Genomic DNA, 19,152 nt, shown 5'->3' on the forward strand with positions numbered 1-19,152 from the left:
AGCGAGTATGAATGCTATTTATTTTTCCCCCATTTGAAGTGAGATATTAAGTGCAGTTTTATATATGTGTTATTGCATTTTCTTATTTAGAAATATAAATTATCTTTTGTCTTTTAGGAAGCTGTAAGAGAAAAACAAGAAGGTCTGGACTGAAAGCTGTATCTATTCATCAGAACACCGACATATTTCATTATCTTTTTGTCTTTCATTTAAAATAAAGTTTCATAATGTTTTGGATATGTTTTTGCAAGATTTATTTGAATTAAGTTTCCATATTTTAAAAGCCTTTTCAATTCCTTAATAATATACTAATCCTTTCATCATTTGCATTCAAGTATTGAAAGTTTAGCTGTATTTTTGTTTCTGTCTCATGCATCCAAGGTATGAGGAAGATTTATTTTCCATATTGTCAATTTTTTTTAATTGTAAGATCTTTCTCTTCAAAGAAGTTAAATCTGTACTTACCTTTTATTTATTTATTTTTTGGTATATACTTCTTTCTTTAAAACACAAATCAAAGTTCCATTAAGTTTTATTAAACATTATAATTTTTAAAAACACTTGTTAATTAGTAATTTGCATTAGTAATTTTATTTTTTTAAATTATGCTATCTTCTTTTTTTTGTGTGTGTGTTTTTGACGTGAGTTGCTGCCACTAATACACTTAAATAATTAGTCAAGGTGTTGGCATTCACTTTTTGCATAGTGCATTTGAGGCAGTTCAAATATATTTTTCAAAACTTTTTATGGTAATCTCCTAAATCTTAAATAGAATGGTGATAAAAAATTCATGGTTTCATTCAATATTTATATTTTATTACTACAGTTTTTAACCCTTTTTTATGGTGCTGTCATCCAAATGACCAAAAATTGTAAAATTTTTAAAAATCTTCTGCAGAAGTTTGTGTCAGCATACATATCAGGTTGAAGTCTTATAAATTTGATGTATATGTGGTTATATTAATAATGATGAAAACTCAGGTTGTATTACAAAACTGAAACTTGGATATCTGCCTCTCTGTGTTAAATTTAAAAGTTTGCTGATAATTTGTTTTAACAAAAAGCATTAGAACTGTAATTCTTTCTATTCTGTAACTCTAATTGATAATGTTTATAAGACATTCTTCGTGTCTTCTTCCAAAAAAGTATAGGAATGTTAAATTTTTTACTTCATATTTTAAAACTGACTTTGTTTTACTGTAACGTTCATTTAATTTTTTCTTTCAGAGAATCTGTTTCTAATCCTTACTTGATTTTTATTTTACCCTCATCATATCATACTTTTCATGTAGGACGATATGCAATGGTTGTATTTCTGGTGAATGAATATTTATATTAAAATTTGTTAATTTAATAATTGTCATCATTCTATTATTAGAATTACTGAGATAATCAATACTTTGTTAGTGTTCATTGTGTTACAAATCTTGCTTTTCATTTGATGCAGACTCTGCTGAGTTTTATACTATAATAATAATTATTCATATAGACATGATGCCAAAAGTTTATATTATAATCTAATTTATTACTGTGTTGTTGAACATGCATTTGTGCAGAATTAAAAGAAATTAATGTAACCAGACTAAGTTTCACAAATTATTTGCAACAGAATTTCACATTTATTTTGTGAGCCTGTATATTTTTTAATGTGATATGTATTAGTTTACATTCATCCAAGAATAGCTGCTGTTTTGGCCTATACATAATATTAAATTTCTTTAAAAAGTATTTAGTGACTGCCTGAAAAATTTTATGTTCATATTTATATTATTAGATACCAGTACTTGTATAATATCATAAGTTTTCCCTTACAGTGTCAACTAAGAGCAAATGAGTCACTTTTATCCCTGCCGTTTTCAGTTTTAATATATGTATAGTAGCATGCCATTTTTTCTTCTAAATCTGCATTCTTTGTTACCAGCAGATTTTATATATATAAATTTATCCCTTCCTTTTTTTAAATGTGCAAAGCAACGAAGTGTATACATTATCCAAAAGCATATAACATATGGCAATTTTAAGTTTATTTGTGGTGATTCATCATGATGTTTGCATCGCAGTTGTATCACTTTTCTACATCAAGTTACAGTGGCAGAATTAAGTTCTTATTCTTCATCTGTTTACTTTACTATTATATTTATTTTTTTCAGTTTCAAGAACATTCTAGTAATTTAAATCTAATCTATATTCTAATAAAGTGTTTTAGCATGTCAGTGGATTTTAAAAGAAATTAATATTCATATTTTTATGATGTAATTGTGTGCTGATAACATCTATTCTGATAAGAAACATGGTGTCAAATTATCATATGAAATGCAAATTTAAAATTTTAAGTTAAATAATAAAGAATTTTAAAAATGGAAAAGAAATGTAAAATATATCTTTTAGTTTTACATATTTAAAAAGTAAATTAAAATGTGCAGTTTTGGGAAGCTTAATCCTTTTCAAATTATTTTAAATCAAAGACTCTTCTTTTGATCTTCATAATGTTTTTCTTTATTTTACTGATATACATGAGATGGAAAATTATTAAAAGATGTGGTGGAGTGATTTTTCATATTCTGTAAAACTCTTTTATGTGGGATAATGTGTCCTTAAGAATGTATTTTAGTATTGGTATTATACTGAGCTTTTCAAGATATTTGTCTGTTTGGTTATTATAAATATCAAATTTACTTATTAAAAAACTACTGAAATAAGCTTTGCTGTTGAAAATAATGCCAGCCATTTTCTGCTCCATAACTTTTGAAGTAACACAGTCAGTTTTACATAAGTGAATTAAATGCAAAACACATATGTATTTTTTATTAATCTCAATTGATATGTATTTCTACTTTCTGCTGTTTGATCATGTTTCATGGGAATATTTTGTAGTAACTAATATTGGGTCATATAAAAAGTCTCCGCTCTTTTTTTGGCACATTTTTTAACACAAATTTTCTTTATTGAAAATCAATTTTAATCAAGTACATATTGACCATTTTTTGGGTAGCTTCATAATTTTATTGGTGTAGAACTTCTGTGATTTATTGTCAAAAAACTTGGCCAAGTGACTTTTTGCGGCGCTTCGGTCGGCCAATTTTTTACCATCAAGAGAGTTTTGCAGAGAGTGAAACAAATGGTACTCAGATGGAGCAAAGTTCGGGCTATACAGTGGGCGTATCAAAATTTCCTAACGAAGTTCTGTCAATATGTTCTGAGTCATCAGAGATGTGTGTGGCTGCAAATTGTCATAATGGAACACAACTCCCTTTCTGTTGGTCTATTCTGGTCACTCTTTGTGGATTGGTTTGTTCAAATGGTCAAGTTGTGCACATTACAGGGCCCAATTCGTGGTTCTGCCAGGTTGCAGTAGCTCATAATGGACAATTCCCTTCCAATTCCACCAGACACTCAAAATTCCACCTTATTTTGGCACAATCTGGCTTTGAAATCATTTGTGAAGGGTCATCAGCCTTTAACCATGATCACTTGCATTTAATATTCTCGTATTTCACCCATTTTTCATTGCCTGTAATGATTCGTTTCAAAAATTGTTCGATTTCGTTGCGTTTCAGCAGCATTTCACTGATGGTAATTCGGTCAATCAAATTTCTTTGTGTTAATTCACATGGCACCCAAACATTGAGCTTCTTTTTGTAGCCTGCTCTTTTCAAATGATTCTAAACTGTCATGTGGTTGATATTTAATTTCTCCACTATTTCCTGACAGCTTAATTGCCGGTCTTGCTCCACCAGTTGCAAAATTCCATCGACATTTTCAGTGACTGGCCGACCAGAGCGAGGTGCATCTTTGACATCGAAATTTCCGGAACGGAATTGAAAAAAACCACTCCTGGGTCCTTCGCTTGCTCACAGCATTCTCACTACACACTTCACAAACTTTTTGGCATGTTTTTGCAGTGTTTTTACCTTTTTTATAGTAAAAAAGTATCACATGGCGTATTTCTTCAGATATATCACTCATTTTCAAATTCATATTACTTTTTACACGAGCAACAAATTAAAATATGTTCACAAACAATAGAAACTGAATAATATCATCTTTTAAGCACATGTTCATTTGAGACAATCGGGTAAGTGTTGCCGGATATATAGGCATCAACATCATCTAATGGCAATACAGTGCAGAGACTTTTTATATGGCCCAGTATTTGCATGAAAAAAATTGAAAATTCTACCCTTGCCCCTCTGCTATATGTGAGTATACTTTCAAAAGATCCAAATTTTGTCCACTGGTTGGCACTTTTCAGAAAAATTTTATGAAAGTCAGAAAGCAACAACCCTTTTTCTATAAAGCAAAGATTTTATGAAACAATTCCACCATACTCTTGAGAATGGCATCGCATAAAAAATTAAAAGAAAGGGCCTGTGTTGAAAATAGGTATAAAAATCTGATACAAGGAAAGAAAAAAAAAAATGAGACTAGAGCTTATCGCTGGGAAGAGGAAGCTAACAGTTTGTGCAGAGCTAGCTGCATTTGTCCGTGATGGATAAAATTTTGCCATCCAGTGTATCTAATTTAGATCTAAATGATCAAGTGAAATCTAACTTATTGAAGATGCACCTAAACTTACTGATTATGTATTGTATTTTGTACCACAATGCATGACAAGTAGCATTCTTATATCTTTTGGCAGACGAATTTTTTTCTTTATGGGTAGCAGTCAACATGGGAAATTGCTGCTTATGAGTCTGCTCTCATTCTTTTGTGATCCATTGGCAGCTTCTGTCACATTTGGCTTCCATGTTATGTGCATTTTATTTTATAGAACTAATACTTTAAAATTGCGTGAGGTGTACATTTACAAGAATGTATTAAATTGATTCTTTGTACAGATACATGATCATAGCTTTACAAGAAGGAATATTTTAGGACACCAATGTTCTGAAGCTAGATGTGCTCATGTTGGCGTAAAGATATCGCTACGAAATGCCCAGCTCTGGTAAGATAGCTTCCCCTCAAAGAGGGCTTAGGGTTGCCAGATTTGTCGCGAAATTGCTCATTTGGTGGCAAAATTGGCAATATGGCATAGACAGAGAGAGAACATTCTAGAAAAATTCTTACCTGTTTGCCTCAGAGTGTCCTTTAAGGCAAGTCAAAAGCTATATAAACACTACCTGTATGCGGAGTAGCAGTCTATCATGAGTTTTATCGTGAAGAGTAGTTTGAGTGTGTTGAGCTCCGAGAGTGATCGAACAAGTGGGGAACTATATATAGTGTTTTGCCATGAAGCTGTCTTCACCGGGACTCAAACCCTAGACATCTCGAATGTGCGTTGAGTATGTTTCCAGTTACACCACGAAGGCATGACGAAAGGACGAAGAAAATACCTTATAGTGTATTTAGTCATAAATTTTTGGTGAATTAGAAATTATTTGCCGTATTGTATATTTCAATACAAAAACAAACAATCCAAAAAAAAAAGCTCTTGAATTGATTTTAATGTAAAACTTGTTTTTAGAGAACGAGCATTAAATTTATGGTGAAAATTTGTATTTTAAACTTCAGGTAGCTTAACTGTGTGTGCATTTTTACCATTGCAAGCTTTTAAGACACTTGCACATGCTTTGTTTTTAAATTATGGGGGAAATAGAGAGAGGGGACTAAAGTTTTTAGATTAAAACATATCTTTGGTGTCCTCGGAAGCAAAAAAATAATTATGACGACTTAAATGTCGTAAAAAAAAAATGCTTAGCATTTTATCAAAATTAAAGCTGTAGTATTAGAGGAATTTTTACTTGAAAACAATAAAATTTTTTATTAAAGCCAAACAACAGTATGTAGAAAAATGTATTTTATTCTAGAAAGATCAAATTTTTGCAACCAATAAAAAAATCAACGAATCAGTCGATTATATTAGGTGGCCAACATGTGAAAAAAGTACAATAAAACTATTCATCCAGATTCCATATAACTGAATCTCTAATCGTCCAGATTGCTTATTGTTTTTTGTAAGCGAAGTAAAACTAAACTTATTGGTAATTTTTTTTTAAAAAAATAAGTTATGATTTTGTTTTGCTGTAATAAAAAATTCTTTATTTTATTTTGATGCAAGATACATATAAAACCTTTTCAAGTTACACTGTTCTTGTTAAATGCACTAAACAATATTTTTTTAGTTGTTACAATCATAGATATAGTAAGTTTAACCTCTCAAGCACGTGTTTTTTTATTTATAAAAATTTTTAGCATCAGTCACCCAAGCGACAGAAAGTACGCCGATATGTCTTTAAACGTGCAATAACAACAACTTTTCTTAAACAAAAATATGTCACCTTTTCGCAAAACTACTGACTAATTAATGTATTTAGTTCTCTTTCTAAGCAGCTTCCGAAAAAGTCATATTCCAACTATGTTTATTTAGTATCATTCCACCTTCTTAACCATACGAGCAGTTTTGATTTTAAGGTAAACCATAACACTAAACAACTTCGGGTCGTTAGCACTATTACTGTAGGTTTCAATAGCAGGTTGCCGTTAGTTGCAATCTTCCTTGAAAGCAAAAGCATTTGACTGCGTCTTGCAATGTCTTTATTTATAAATTAACAACAATTTTCAAGATAAGCTGATTCGTATTTTTTCTTTTCTCCTTCACGGAGGCCGGACCGTGCATACTATTTATGGCCAGTGCCATCTTAACAGCATTTTGGGCTTCTGGGCGAGCCAGACTGTATCACATCGCTCTAAAATTCAAAGTGCCCTTTTTGCTATTGACACAGCTGTTCTGACGAATGCCAAGATTTACAGTAAACTACAGCGTTATCTTTATTTTTCAGAACCTTGGCTTATTGATTGTAGAATTTCAAAATTAAAATGTCAACAGATCGAATGTAATTCTGTTTCACAAAGGCCAGTGCCAAAATCTATTATTTACTCTCAAATTATTTGAAGAAATATCTGGGAACAAGAAATCGCATAATTAGTCATCATACTTGATAGTTGTTAGAAATACTGTTTGAGTGTATCTGATAACAAAAATGACTTTTATCTGATTAATAATTTTTAATCTTGTGTATTTGGATTGCTGCTGCCCATTTTTAGAACATGCTTTTTGTCCGCTAAACTTCTATATTAGCCGTAAATAAATGTTCATCTTTTAATTTTGTGCGATTTAAGGCTTGATTTAACTTAGCTAAACTCGGTTTTAGACTTCAGTTTGCCAAACTTTAGAAATAAATTTAGCATTTCCATAGCTAACTTAAGATCTCTTCTTGGAAATTTTACTTCGTAATAAAATGATATATAAAATAACAATCCGCCCAGCATTACTTGCGCCTTTCCGCCATGGGAACATACTAGCAAAACAAATTCCTATAAAATACAAATATTGTAAAATAAATCTTTTAGATAAATAGCCAGTGCTCAAAGAAGAAATAGCACATTACTGACTTATTTTTATAAGACGAAACCATCAAAACGCTCGTTTCCGAAACGGCTGACACATTTTAGTATTAAGTTAATCTCAGTTCAGAATCATGAACCACGGCTACAAGATAAGCACGCATGCCGAACTAACACTCTTCTTTTGTAAAGATTAACATCATCATAGCGTCTAAGGTATATGCATCAAACCCACGAGATTAGTCAGAATTGAAAGGTGCGATAAAATATATTCCTCCTGAGATGGTACGTTCATTATTGTCAACAATGTTATGCATGCAATGCGTTATCTTCTGCGAAGGTGGTCACGTTAAAAAGTAATTTCAATAAAAGTTTTTTTTCCCCCTTCTCTCCTTTCTTGTGTTGTCATTGGTCCTTTGCAAATGTTTTACGCGGTAATTTACCTCATACATGTATCGTTTCAATGGGAGGGGGGGGGAGGAAAGCTGATGTATTCACAACATGACTACCTTGTATGAAATATTAAATTATACACACTTTTTTCCTGCATTTTGTTTAAACTTATTTTTTCGTATTTCATTAGAAATATACTTCTCATTCAATTAATTCACTTCTCACTTCACAGCAAGGCAAAAATACATACAAACTCAAAATATTTTCATTTAAAATTGAAAGATATAGAAAAACATAAAACACCAAATGCAGTTGAAACAATTTTTACAATTAAAAGTACAGTTTCTACGCAAAAACAAGCAATATGGCCAACAGGCAAGAAGGTAGATTTTTAAGTGCCAAAACTAAGTTTCCTTTTCGTCCCACTCGGCAAATAGACACTGAAAGTGCAGAAAGAATTAATTCACTATTTTGCTAAGTTTCAAACGTAAACAAATATGGCTGCTATGGTAAATAAAAATTAGGCTTAGCTGCCCTTAAACAACTTTTAAATTGTTGATAATTTTACAATTATTGCATGCATAAAAACATTAACCGGAAGATAAGAGCAACACAATTCAATCACTTTTAAAGCAAAAAATGCACAAATTACCAACATATAAGAATTAAAAAACAAACCTGAGCTCACTGAGGCGAATAACAGAGTGGGTGATATATACATACTTTTCGTGCGGCCGATTGCAACCAAAAAAAGAAGGTGCATAACTGCATGTTATAGCAGTCCTATATACAAAATGTCAACGTTCTGAGGCTACTCGTTTTGCGAGATACATACAGATGCCATGAAAAAAAAAAAAAAAAAAAATCTGTTCTGCCTCCAAGCTTGCACCTCGGGCACTTGTCAGAGGTCTTGCAGGCTTTGACTCTACTCATCCTCAGGAAAACTTCCGTGGTTTTTAGAGAGGAGTAGATTTATTTACTAACCTGTGGCGCGAACCCATTGAGTGGATAGGATTTTATTTTGGATAGTTTGAAAATGGAGAAACTGCTAGAAATTAAGAGTCAAATTAATAATTTGGAGTGCGTTAAGGAAAGCAATGGTGAATTAACGGTTACTGAGAATGCATGTTATACATGTTTATTTGACTATGTTAGAAGTTAAAAAGGCCATCACTGAGGGCACAGATAAAAATCAATCTTCGGCTAGCACACATCAGGAAGTTGTTTGGGCAAAGCCATGTAGCAGTAAGACAGCCACTACAAATGTTAGATCACGTAGTCCTATTAAGCTGCATAGTAGCTCTGAAATAGGCAAACCTTTAGATCAGGACATCAGTTCTGGTGATTATATTGCACCTCACAAATATGGTGATAAAACTGTGCGCACGAGACAACTTAAGAATGTTGCTAAAAAAGCAAAGATTGTTGCACAAAAAGACTCGGAATCGACCGACTCCAACATGGAAATGATTAATGTTTCTAACACCCACATTGAAAAATCCATACATGTACCTCAATTACAAAACACAAATGAAGATATGGATACTACATCCAATGAACAACAATCCGCCAATGAAAATAACAAGCAAGATGACGTTAATCCAGCGAACTCTAAACTGCCTCCCATCACATTAAATGAAAATAAACTCGCATGAGGTGACATCCGTAAGCTTATAACAGCGTGGATATGGATATTATAGTAAAACTTCAAATGATAAAATTAAGATTTTTGCACACGACCATGACAGTTATAGGGGTATTATAAAAATTCTCAAGGATGCAGTAGTAGAGCATCACTGTTTTGTATTACCAGAAGAAAAACATATCAAGGTTGTAATAAGAGGTCTTACCTCTTCTACTAAAGTTGAAGACATTAAGGAGGAACTTAACGCCCTAAATTACGTCCCCTCAGATATTAAACAAATGACACGCAGCCAAAATGGAGATGTTACGAAACTGCCTCTTTTCCTCATTACCAAAAAATGAGACTTCCAAAGGAATCTATTATGAGAGCTATCTACTGGATTTTAAGGTAAATATTGAAGACTATAAGGGAAGACAAGGACCCTGCAGTGCTTTAGGTGCCAGGGGTTCCACCACACCCAAACTGGTTGCAATTATACCTAAATGTGTTCGCTGTGCACAAGAACACTTTTCATACTTATGCCCGAGCCCACCAGCGGCTGAGCGGTAAAGACGCTGAACACTGGTAGTTCGGTCCGAGGTTCGAATCTCGCGAACGGGCTGGCTGCATGGGCGTTTTCGTGGTTTTCCCCATGTGTAACGTGTATACGATACCACATTTAGGTATAATTCCCTTAGAAAGTCCTCCCTTTAGGCAGATAGCCCTCGTATGCTTTGCCATAATTGAATAACCCATACTTATGCCCTTTTACAAAGGACAAAGATAGAACCCCATGCTGTGCAAACTGCGGTTCTGAACATACTTCAAGTTTTCGTGATTGTATTAAGTTCCCGAAAGCAAAAAATGACAAACAAAAAACTTACACCAGCAGAATTGTGGAGAATAAGACATATTCACAAGCTCTTTCCGCAGGACTATTCACTGAAAAAATTCAGGAAGCCCAGAAAGTATTTATTGATCTCTCAGAACTCTTAGTAGCTATAAAAACCACTGGTATTCAAATTACACAACAAATGAAGGAAATTACCCAACTAAATAAGGACTCCAATTCTACCAACTAAAATAATAATAGGTAGATACAACCATAACAGAGCTCCGATAAAACTTACTGTTTGGAATGCCTGTGGCATTTCTAATAAAATTATGGAGCTGCAAAACTTTCTTACTAATTATGATATAGACGTAGCTTTAATTACTGAGATGCATGTTTCACCATGCAATAACATTAAGATTCCGAATTATATGTGCTACAGGTGTGATAGGTTGAGTCGTCGCGGTGGGGGAGTCGCAATTTATGTTAGGCGATCCTTTCAGTCATGTCACATTGCAGACTTCAGAAATAACGGTCAGGAGATGATCAAGGGTATCCGTACTGCTCCCTTATTACGGCGTAGTGTATTTCTGTGCCTTCTATAACCCGCCTTCGGTTCTATTGGATGAAAACAACTTAGTGTACCAACCAATCACAGTGTAGATAGACTAACCTCTTTTATTCGAGAGCAAATCAGAGAGGGGAATAAGCTCCGAAAAATCTGGAATAAGACTTGGAACCCAGCCCACAAAAAAGAGCTAAATAAGCTAAATCGAGTTATTAAAGAGAATATTTACCAATTCAGGCAAGAAAAATGGGAAGAAAAAATACTCAGTTTGACCGAACTTTTGGTCCTTCGTTAAGCGCCTCAAAAATAGTTCCACTACGAATAAGCCTATTTATAGCAATAATTGTATTGCATTGACCAACAAAGACAAGGCGGAAATTCTCGCTGATCATCTTGAACAGCAATTTAAACCAAAGGACTTAACACTGTGACTATAGCTTCAATTATGACGTTCTCTACTTTGTAAAAGACTGGATAAATGCGCCTAGTGTCAGAAACAGGACTCAGTTCACCACCCCAGCAAAAGTGCAGGATATTATCAAGACTCTGAAGAAAAGAAAAGCGCTTGGGCATGACATTATCTCGAATATGGCCATTAAGAATCTTCCCCGCAATATTATCACTCATTTTATAAGCATCATCAACGCCAGTTTAGAAAATTCTTATTTCTCGCGTGCTTGGAAGCTTGCCAAGATCATTCTACTACCAAAACCAGGAAAAGAGATAACCAGACCGGACGGCTACCGCCCAATTAGCTTGCTCTCGGGCCTCGGAAAGATTTATGAGAAAATTATCTATGCTCTCTTGCAACCCCACTTTAACAGATTACCTTTAAAACAATTTGGTTTCAGAAAAGGCTTAGCCACAACCAAACAATTAGTTAGACTCACCGAGTTTATTGGCAGCGCCTTACATAACAAGGAGAGTGTCGCCTTACTCATGCTGGACGTGGCGAAAGCCTTCGACCACGTCTGGCATGAGGGGCTCATTTATAAGCTGATCCAGCTAAATTTTGACCTTGAACTAATTCTGCTAATCAATTCTTTTATTGTTAACAGAAGATTTTATGTCTCAATGGGTCAAGACACCTCTAGCGTCAGAAGAATGTGCGCCGGTATAGCGCAGGGGTCCATTTTAGGACCTATTTTGTATCTTTACTACGTGATGGATTTCCCTAAATTACAGAATGACCACAACAGCTTTCTTGGATGCTACGCAGATGACACTGCGTTAGCGATTAAATCTATTCGTCCGATGCACGCTATTCAAAAACTGCAGAACTTCATACCTAACATTGAAGACTGGTGCATCAAATGGCGGGTCACAATAAATGCGCAAAAGTCACAATTCAAGATTATCAGGAGAAGGCAAAGAAAAACTATTAATGCTAATCTCAGTCTTTTTAATGAGACGATTCCACTTGTAAAGAAGGCAACTTATTGAGGGGCTGTCATCAATCATAAGTTCACCTGGTCGGACCATATTGACAAGGTCGGACGTAAGGCTTTGTATATTATTCACCAATTAAATCCACTGCTAAGTTCAAGCTCGAAACTCAATCTGGTCAAAAAGCGGCACATCTAACGCTGCTGTTATCAGACCGGTGCTCTGTTACGCCTCACCGGCATGGGCTGCGGCCTCCAACTCAGAGATTGCAAAATTACAGGTCACCCAAAATAAGTACGTACACCGGATTACGAACGCCCACTGCTTTGTTAGCAACGATACCTTGCATAAAGATTTAAAAATTGAGTATATGGATGACTACCTGCAGATTACAAACCGAAAATTCTTTGCTAAAGCACGTGAATGCATACATCTAAGCTCTTTAAATGATTTTAATTATGAAATTCTGCAAGAAGACCACGATATTCGCCCCCTCGCGGCACACATCACCCGAGATTCTAGTTTCCCCACCTAAAATACTGCACTCTATATAGTATTGATAGTGTATATAGCTTCAACTTCATTACTAGCATTTTGTTTTATTTTGTTTCATTTACTCGGCATTATATTTTGTGTATTCTCTCTACTTTCACATGTTATTCTTCATGCAGTATTAGGTTCACACCTCGCACTGTTTTGCTTTTCCATTTTACGACTCCATTTACTTCACTGGCCTTGTTACTGTCGGCCACACACCTTTCCGCCCCCTTAGTCCTCCCTTGGGATACCACGGTCATGTAGCATTCTGTAACAGCTTTACATATTATTAAAATCTTGTAGTTTAAATAATTTAAATAGATGAACATTGAGGTATTTGTGAATGGCAATATTTGAAACCAGACTCGAGTGCCATGTGCGACTCTCGCACGAAGAATGTAATTTATTTTAAAATGTGAGAATATGTTCTCTCTTTTTGTTTGTATGTCGCCATTTGAGTGTTAAATAAAGTTTTCTTCTGTGTTCCATCATTGGAGTTGCTTCATTTCGTCAAAGAAGTATTACAGTCTTAATTATTTTGGAGGCACTGACCGAGATCGAATAATCGTGCGTATTTTTATTTTATTAGTTCATCACTGAACATAATATTAGTGATACCAGATTATTACTTAATGTTTATATAGAATTGCTTTATTAGTTCATCACTGAACGCAATATTAGTGATACCAGATTATTACTTCCTGTTAATAATAAATTGTCTTATTTTATTACCGTATTTGATATTATATTTAATATTCATTTTAGTTGTCCATACAGTAGATATATATATTGCTCTATATTATTATTCTTATTTTAATCACAATTAATGTGGTACAGAGAATGAACTTCATATAATTTAAATATTTCATTTTTGAGGTATACGTACTTAACAAAGTGCATTTAATTTCGTGATTCCTGACTGCATTAATTAACTAAAGTAATTGAATTGAGCTATTTTGAGGAAATATAAAGAATAAAGTGTTCGTTAATTTTAAACATAAAAAAATGTCCTACTTGGGAAGAGCTCGGTAAGGAAGATTTGCAAAATCTCGCGGCTGAACTGGGAGTTCATGTGACTGCAGATATGAAAATAGTCGATTTAAAACAGAAAATTGTTGAAAGTAGTGATTATGATGAAGTATTCGTCAAAGGAGTCTTAGACACAATAATAGAAGAACGGAAAGAGAGGGAGAAAAGAGAAAAAGAGAAGAACGGAAAGAGAAAGAGGAAAGGGAAAGAGAAGAACGGAAAGAGAGGGAGGAAAGGGAAAGAGAAGAACGTAGGAGACAGGAAGAAGCAGAAGAGCGGAGAAGGAACGAGCAGTATGAATTAGAGAGATTAAGACTTGAAGCAGAGACAAAGTCTCAAAATACCGGACAGATCCGGCCGAAAACGGAGCTGCGTCACCTTATGCAGAAATTCGATGACAAGAAAGGAGATATCAGTCTATATTTGCTATTGTTTGAAAGGCAAGCAGAATGGGCTAAAATTGATAAAGAAGAATTTGTATCTCATTTACTAGGACTACTTCCTTACGAAGTAACCCAGTTAATAGCTAGAGAACCCTCCGATAAAGCTAAAGACTATGAACACGTGAAGAATTTATTGTTAAGACGGTTTAAACTAAGCCCGGAAAAGTTTAGGCAGAAATTTATGAAACATCAAAAGAGTACCGAATCCACATGGGTGGATTTCAATTATGAAATAGAAAATTATTGCAAGGAATGGGTGACTGGTCTAGGAGTTAAGACTTTTGATCAGTTGCTAGATTTGATGGTGATTGACCAACTTAAGCGTCGAGTTCCTCCTGAAATTCGAGATCATTTTCTTGATGAGTGGGTAGAGATGATTTCATCTAAAAAATTAGCTGAAAAACTTGATGCCTATGAAAACGTTTGCGGAAACTTTAAAAAAAAGCCTGTAGTGGATAGGCAGAAAGAAAGATACAATGCACTAACTCAAGGTAAATTGAGTTCAGATAATAAAAATAAAACTGAAAACAAAATGTCATCAGGATTTAATACGCAAAGCTTGTTTCATAGACCTAGAAGTCCACGTCCAGATGATAAATATGAAAAACGAAAGACGCCACAATGCTATCAGTGTGGGTCTTATCAACATTTAAGGCCCCAATGTCCAAAACTTAAGAAATAGTACTGAATCTCCTGCTAATCTTAACAGAATTAGTGCAAAACCAGAGGATAAATTTCTATTACCTTGTACTAGTATGGGTTACGTAAATGGTCATAAAATTCCTATATTAACTCTTTCGCATCGAGAGGGCAAAATCTGAATTTCCCAAACATCGAAAACGCCCATATCTAAGAATTTCTCCTGGAATGCTTTCCCTTCCCCCATGACAAGTTGAATACTACAGTGCTAACAATAGCCTTACTTAAGTAAAGCGAGAACTTCTTTCTTCGACGCTTTGACACTGCGTGAAGTTCCCCCTTGGGACGGGATTGCAACTTCGGGCATCAAAAGCTAAACACTGACAGTAAACAAAGGAAGGGAAGGAACAAAGGAAACAAGGAAGCTACTTTTAGTAGCTTCAAAAGAATGATTGACATGTGATTTAACAACACCTGAAAGCAATGAGTGATGCAGTAACGTGATGGGGGGGGAAAGCACTGGGTAGGAAATTATTCAGGCGTTTCGGGCGTCCAGCCGATGTCTGAATGCTCGGGCGCTTGGGGCGACTTCGACGCGAAAGAGTTAAGGGATTCAGGTGCTAGTATTGATATAGCTTGTCGCAAATACATCACGCCGGAAATGCTGACAGGTGAAAATGTGTGGGTGCAACAGCCATTAGACTTGAATCCAACCTGTTTACCATTGGCTGAGATCGAACTAAATTGCGATCTTGGGCGAGTAATAACTAAGGCTGCCATTATTAGAAATGAACTCGACAAAGGAAGGTATTTATTAGGCAATCGAACTTCTGCACTGTTGAATAAACAAGGAAAAGAGCCTGATAGTTGTCCTCACCAGGTTAATGCTGTCTCTACTAGAGCTCAAAGGAAAAGAGAAATAGCTGAAGAGAAGCTCTTGGAACCGATGAAGAAAGAAAATAAAGCATCCAGGGATGTTTTTGAAGAAGAAGAGAGCTTTTAGTTAAAAAAACGACTGATAAAATGGGCTTTGAAAGACAGCTTGTAGTTATACCTGAAAAACTCAAGTTGTCAATTATAAAGCTGTGCCACGAAGGAACTTCTGGTCATTTGGGTGTCAAAAAGACCAAAGACAGACTTGCTAGATATTTTTATTGGACGAGGTGTTACAAAGAAACTGAAGATTTTGTAAGAACCTGCGATGCTTGTCAGCGCGCTGGAAAAGGAAATGACAAAAAGAAGGCTCCAATGACATTAGTACCAGTAATTTCCGAAATATTCACTAAAATAAATGTCGATGCTGTTGGTCCGCTACCTATTTCAAAGACTGGAAAAAAATATATTATTACAGCTCTGTGTATGTCGTCCAAATATCCAGATGCTGTTGCGGTGACAGACATTTCTTCGCAATCTGTGATTGATACTTTCTTACAGGTTTTCAGTCGTATGGGTTTCCGAAAATGATCCAAACAGATCAGGGGACCTCTTTCGTCAGTGCTTTGACGGAGGAATTTTTGGAGCGTTTCGGCATTAAACATGTAAGAAGCTCTGTGTATCATCCGCAGAGTAATCCCGTTGAGCGATTCCATAGAACGCTAAAAAGGGTGTTAAGAGTCGTATGCATAAGAGCTACTTCTGATTGGGAGAATTATCTACCATCAGTTTTTCAGAACAGTCACACACGAAAGCACTGGTTTTACACCAGCAGAATTAGTTCATGGCAAAAACCTACGAACGCCAGTCACTTTACTTTATGAGCAGTGGCTAGAACCGATTGAAGAAAGTAATAATGTTGTCAGTTACGTTTTCGAACTTATTAATCGAATGAAGAAATGCCAAGAACTTGCCGTGGAAAACATGAAAGAAGCTCAACAACGGAGGAAAACATGGTACGATCGAAACGCAGTGAAAAGAGAATTTACTAGAGGAGATTTAGTTCTTGTTTTATCAACGAATCGTCAAAGTAAACTAGAAGTACAATGGAAAGGACCTGGAAAAATAGAGCAGAAAATTTCAAAAACCAATTATATTGTAAGTTTCGAGGAACAAAACGAGCCAAATCAAGTATATCACATTAACATGCTTAAACCATATTACAAAAGACCAGAAATGATTAATATGATAACTGAAGTGGAAGGAGACTTAGAAATGGACATTCCTCATTTACCTTCCAATCCAAGTATATTAAATTTCTCGGACATCATAGAGGAGAATGAACTCGATAAAAGGTTGAAACCCGAGCAAATAGAAGATTTACGAAAGATTCTTTGGAAATATTCTGGTTGTTTTTCAAATAATCCTGGACTAACAAACTTAGTTTGTGACGATATTGAACTATTAAATAACGAACCAATACAAATAAAGCCATACAGACTGTCACCTGGACAGACTGAAATTCTCAAAAAGGAAATCCAGAAAATGCTCGATCTTAAAATTATAGAGCTGGGAGAATCGGACTATACATCTCCCATGATTTTGATAGAATCCTCATCAAAGGATCCTAGGCCTTGTATTGATTATCGTAAACTCAATGCTGTTACTAAAACTGAATACTATCCTTTGCCTAATATTGAAGAACGTATCGAAACTGTAGCAAAAGCAAAATATATTACTCTATTAGATTTATCTAGAGGCTACTGGCAAATTCCGTTAACAGAAAGAGCCCAAAGATATGCAACATTTGTAACTAGTTTTGGAAGTTTCAGGCCTCTACGTTTACCCTTTCGATTAAAAAATGCCCCATATCTTTTTAGCAAAGTTATGACTAAAGTCCTGGCTGGATGCGAAGGATTCGCTGTACCATACCTGGATGACATTGCCATTTACTCAGAAAACTGGGAAGAGCACCTTTAAAACCTAACTTCTGTTCTAGAGAGAATACAGAAAGCAAACTTACGACTAAAACCATCAAAATGTAAATTTGCACAAGATCAAGTGAGATACCTAGGCCATGTCGTGGAACAAGGACAACGAACCCCGGATGAAGTAAAGATCCTGGCTGTGAAAGAGTATCCTACACCTAAAACCAAAACAGAAGTACGTGCTTTCTTAGGACTGGTAGGGTATTATCGCCAGTACATACCGAGATTTTCAGGAATTGCTTCACCCCTCACGGACGCTTTGAAGGGGGTAACAAAAAAAGGAAATATACAATGGTCTGAAGTATGTGACAAAGCTTTTAAAAATTTAAAAGAGTTGCTATGCAGGAAACCAATTCTGTATGCTCCCGACTTTGATAAAAGGTTTATTATACAAACCGATGCCTCAGACAATGGCATGGGTATAGTACTTTGTCAATTAGATGATGAACAACATGAACATCCTATCTTGTATATAAGCAAAAAATTTACTAAGTTTGAAAAGAATTATTGTACTACTGAAAAGGAGTGCGCTGCTATCATCTACGCTATCAAGAAATTACATTTTTATCTGGATGGTCAGCAAGAATTCTTGATTCAAACTGATCATAACCCTTTGGTCTGGCTACAATCCTACGCCAAATGTAACTCTAGATTGATGCGCTGGGCACTCTCATTACAACCTTATAATTTTAAGGTCATTCATCGCAAAGGAACTTTGCACAAGAACGTAGATGTTCTGAGCAGAATTAAGTAATATAAATATATAATAAGAGTATATACTAATATAATAAGAGTATGTAACCACGTTTAGAATTTATTTTATTATTTAATGTATGCTCAACTGATGTATTTGAACGATCTCCATTTCTTTTTATTTAAATGTGGTGTAAAAGTATTTATTTAAAACTTAAAATCTTTGGCCTGAAATTTGTAAATTTATAAGAGAAATTACCTTTACTCTTTAAGCAATTGAGCAAGCCGAGCTTATAAACTTTCGAATTTTTACAGAACTTTTCCCTTCAGAAAAAGTCTCTCCGTTGGGGGAGAGGTTGTAACAGCTTTAAATAGTATTAAAATCTTGTAGTTTAAATAATTTAAATAGATGAACATTAAGGTATTTGTGAATGGCAATATTTGAAACCAGACTCGAGTGCCACGTGCGACTCTCGCACGAAGAATGTAATTTATTTTAAAATGTGAGAATATGTTCTCTCTTTTTGTTTGTATGTCGCCATTTGAGTGTTAAATAAAGTTTTCTTCTGTGTTCCATCATTGGAGTTATTTCTTGGATATCGCCAAAGAAGCATCACAGTCCACGTTACGTGCCATAAAGGCAAAATTCCTGTTATTGAGCCGAGTATAGGAAGGCATTACCAGTTGACCTATGGTACATCGCTGGTGTCCCCCATACTTTTACCCTTACCTGTTATTGAGCCGGACACGTTGTGCTGCCGCGCAATATCTCGGCATAAAATGCTCGTATCGGATCGGATCGA

General features: G+C 34.9%; 1 protein-coding gene across 2 annotated transcripts in view; it reads left to right on the top strand.

The window, feature by feature from the left end:
- Polr2J (DNA-directed RNA polymerase II subunit RPB11) overlaps window positions 1-13,172 on the top strand; it is a 34,590-nt gene extending 21,418 nt beyond the window's left edge. Inside the window, exon 4 of one of the 2 annotated variants that reach the window (XM_085813147.1) lies at window positions 118-237. In XM_085813147.1, the coding sequence (XP_085669273.1) occupies window positions 118-153 (36 nt within the window). In that variant the 3' untranslated portion in view covers window positions 154-237. Of the gene's footprint in view, window positions 1-117 lie in introns of both variants that reach the window. The other variant, XM_085813146.1, reaches the window with a different exon arrangement.
- The last annotated feature ends 5,980 nt before the right edge of the window (window positions 13,173-19,152 follow it).

Source organism: Stegodyphus dumicola, chromosome 3, assembly GCF_044657685.1.
Source record: "Stegodyphus dumicola isolate Sdum_Otavi_A_Nest chromosome 3, ASM4465768v1".
NCBI classification, from domain to species: domain Eukaryota; kingdom Metazoa; phylum Arthropoda; class Arachnida; order Araneae; family Eresidae; genus Stegodyphus; species Stegodyphus dumicola.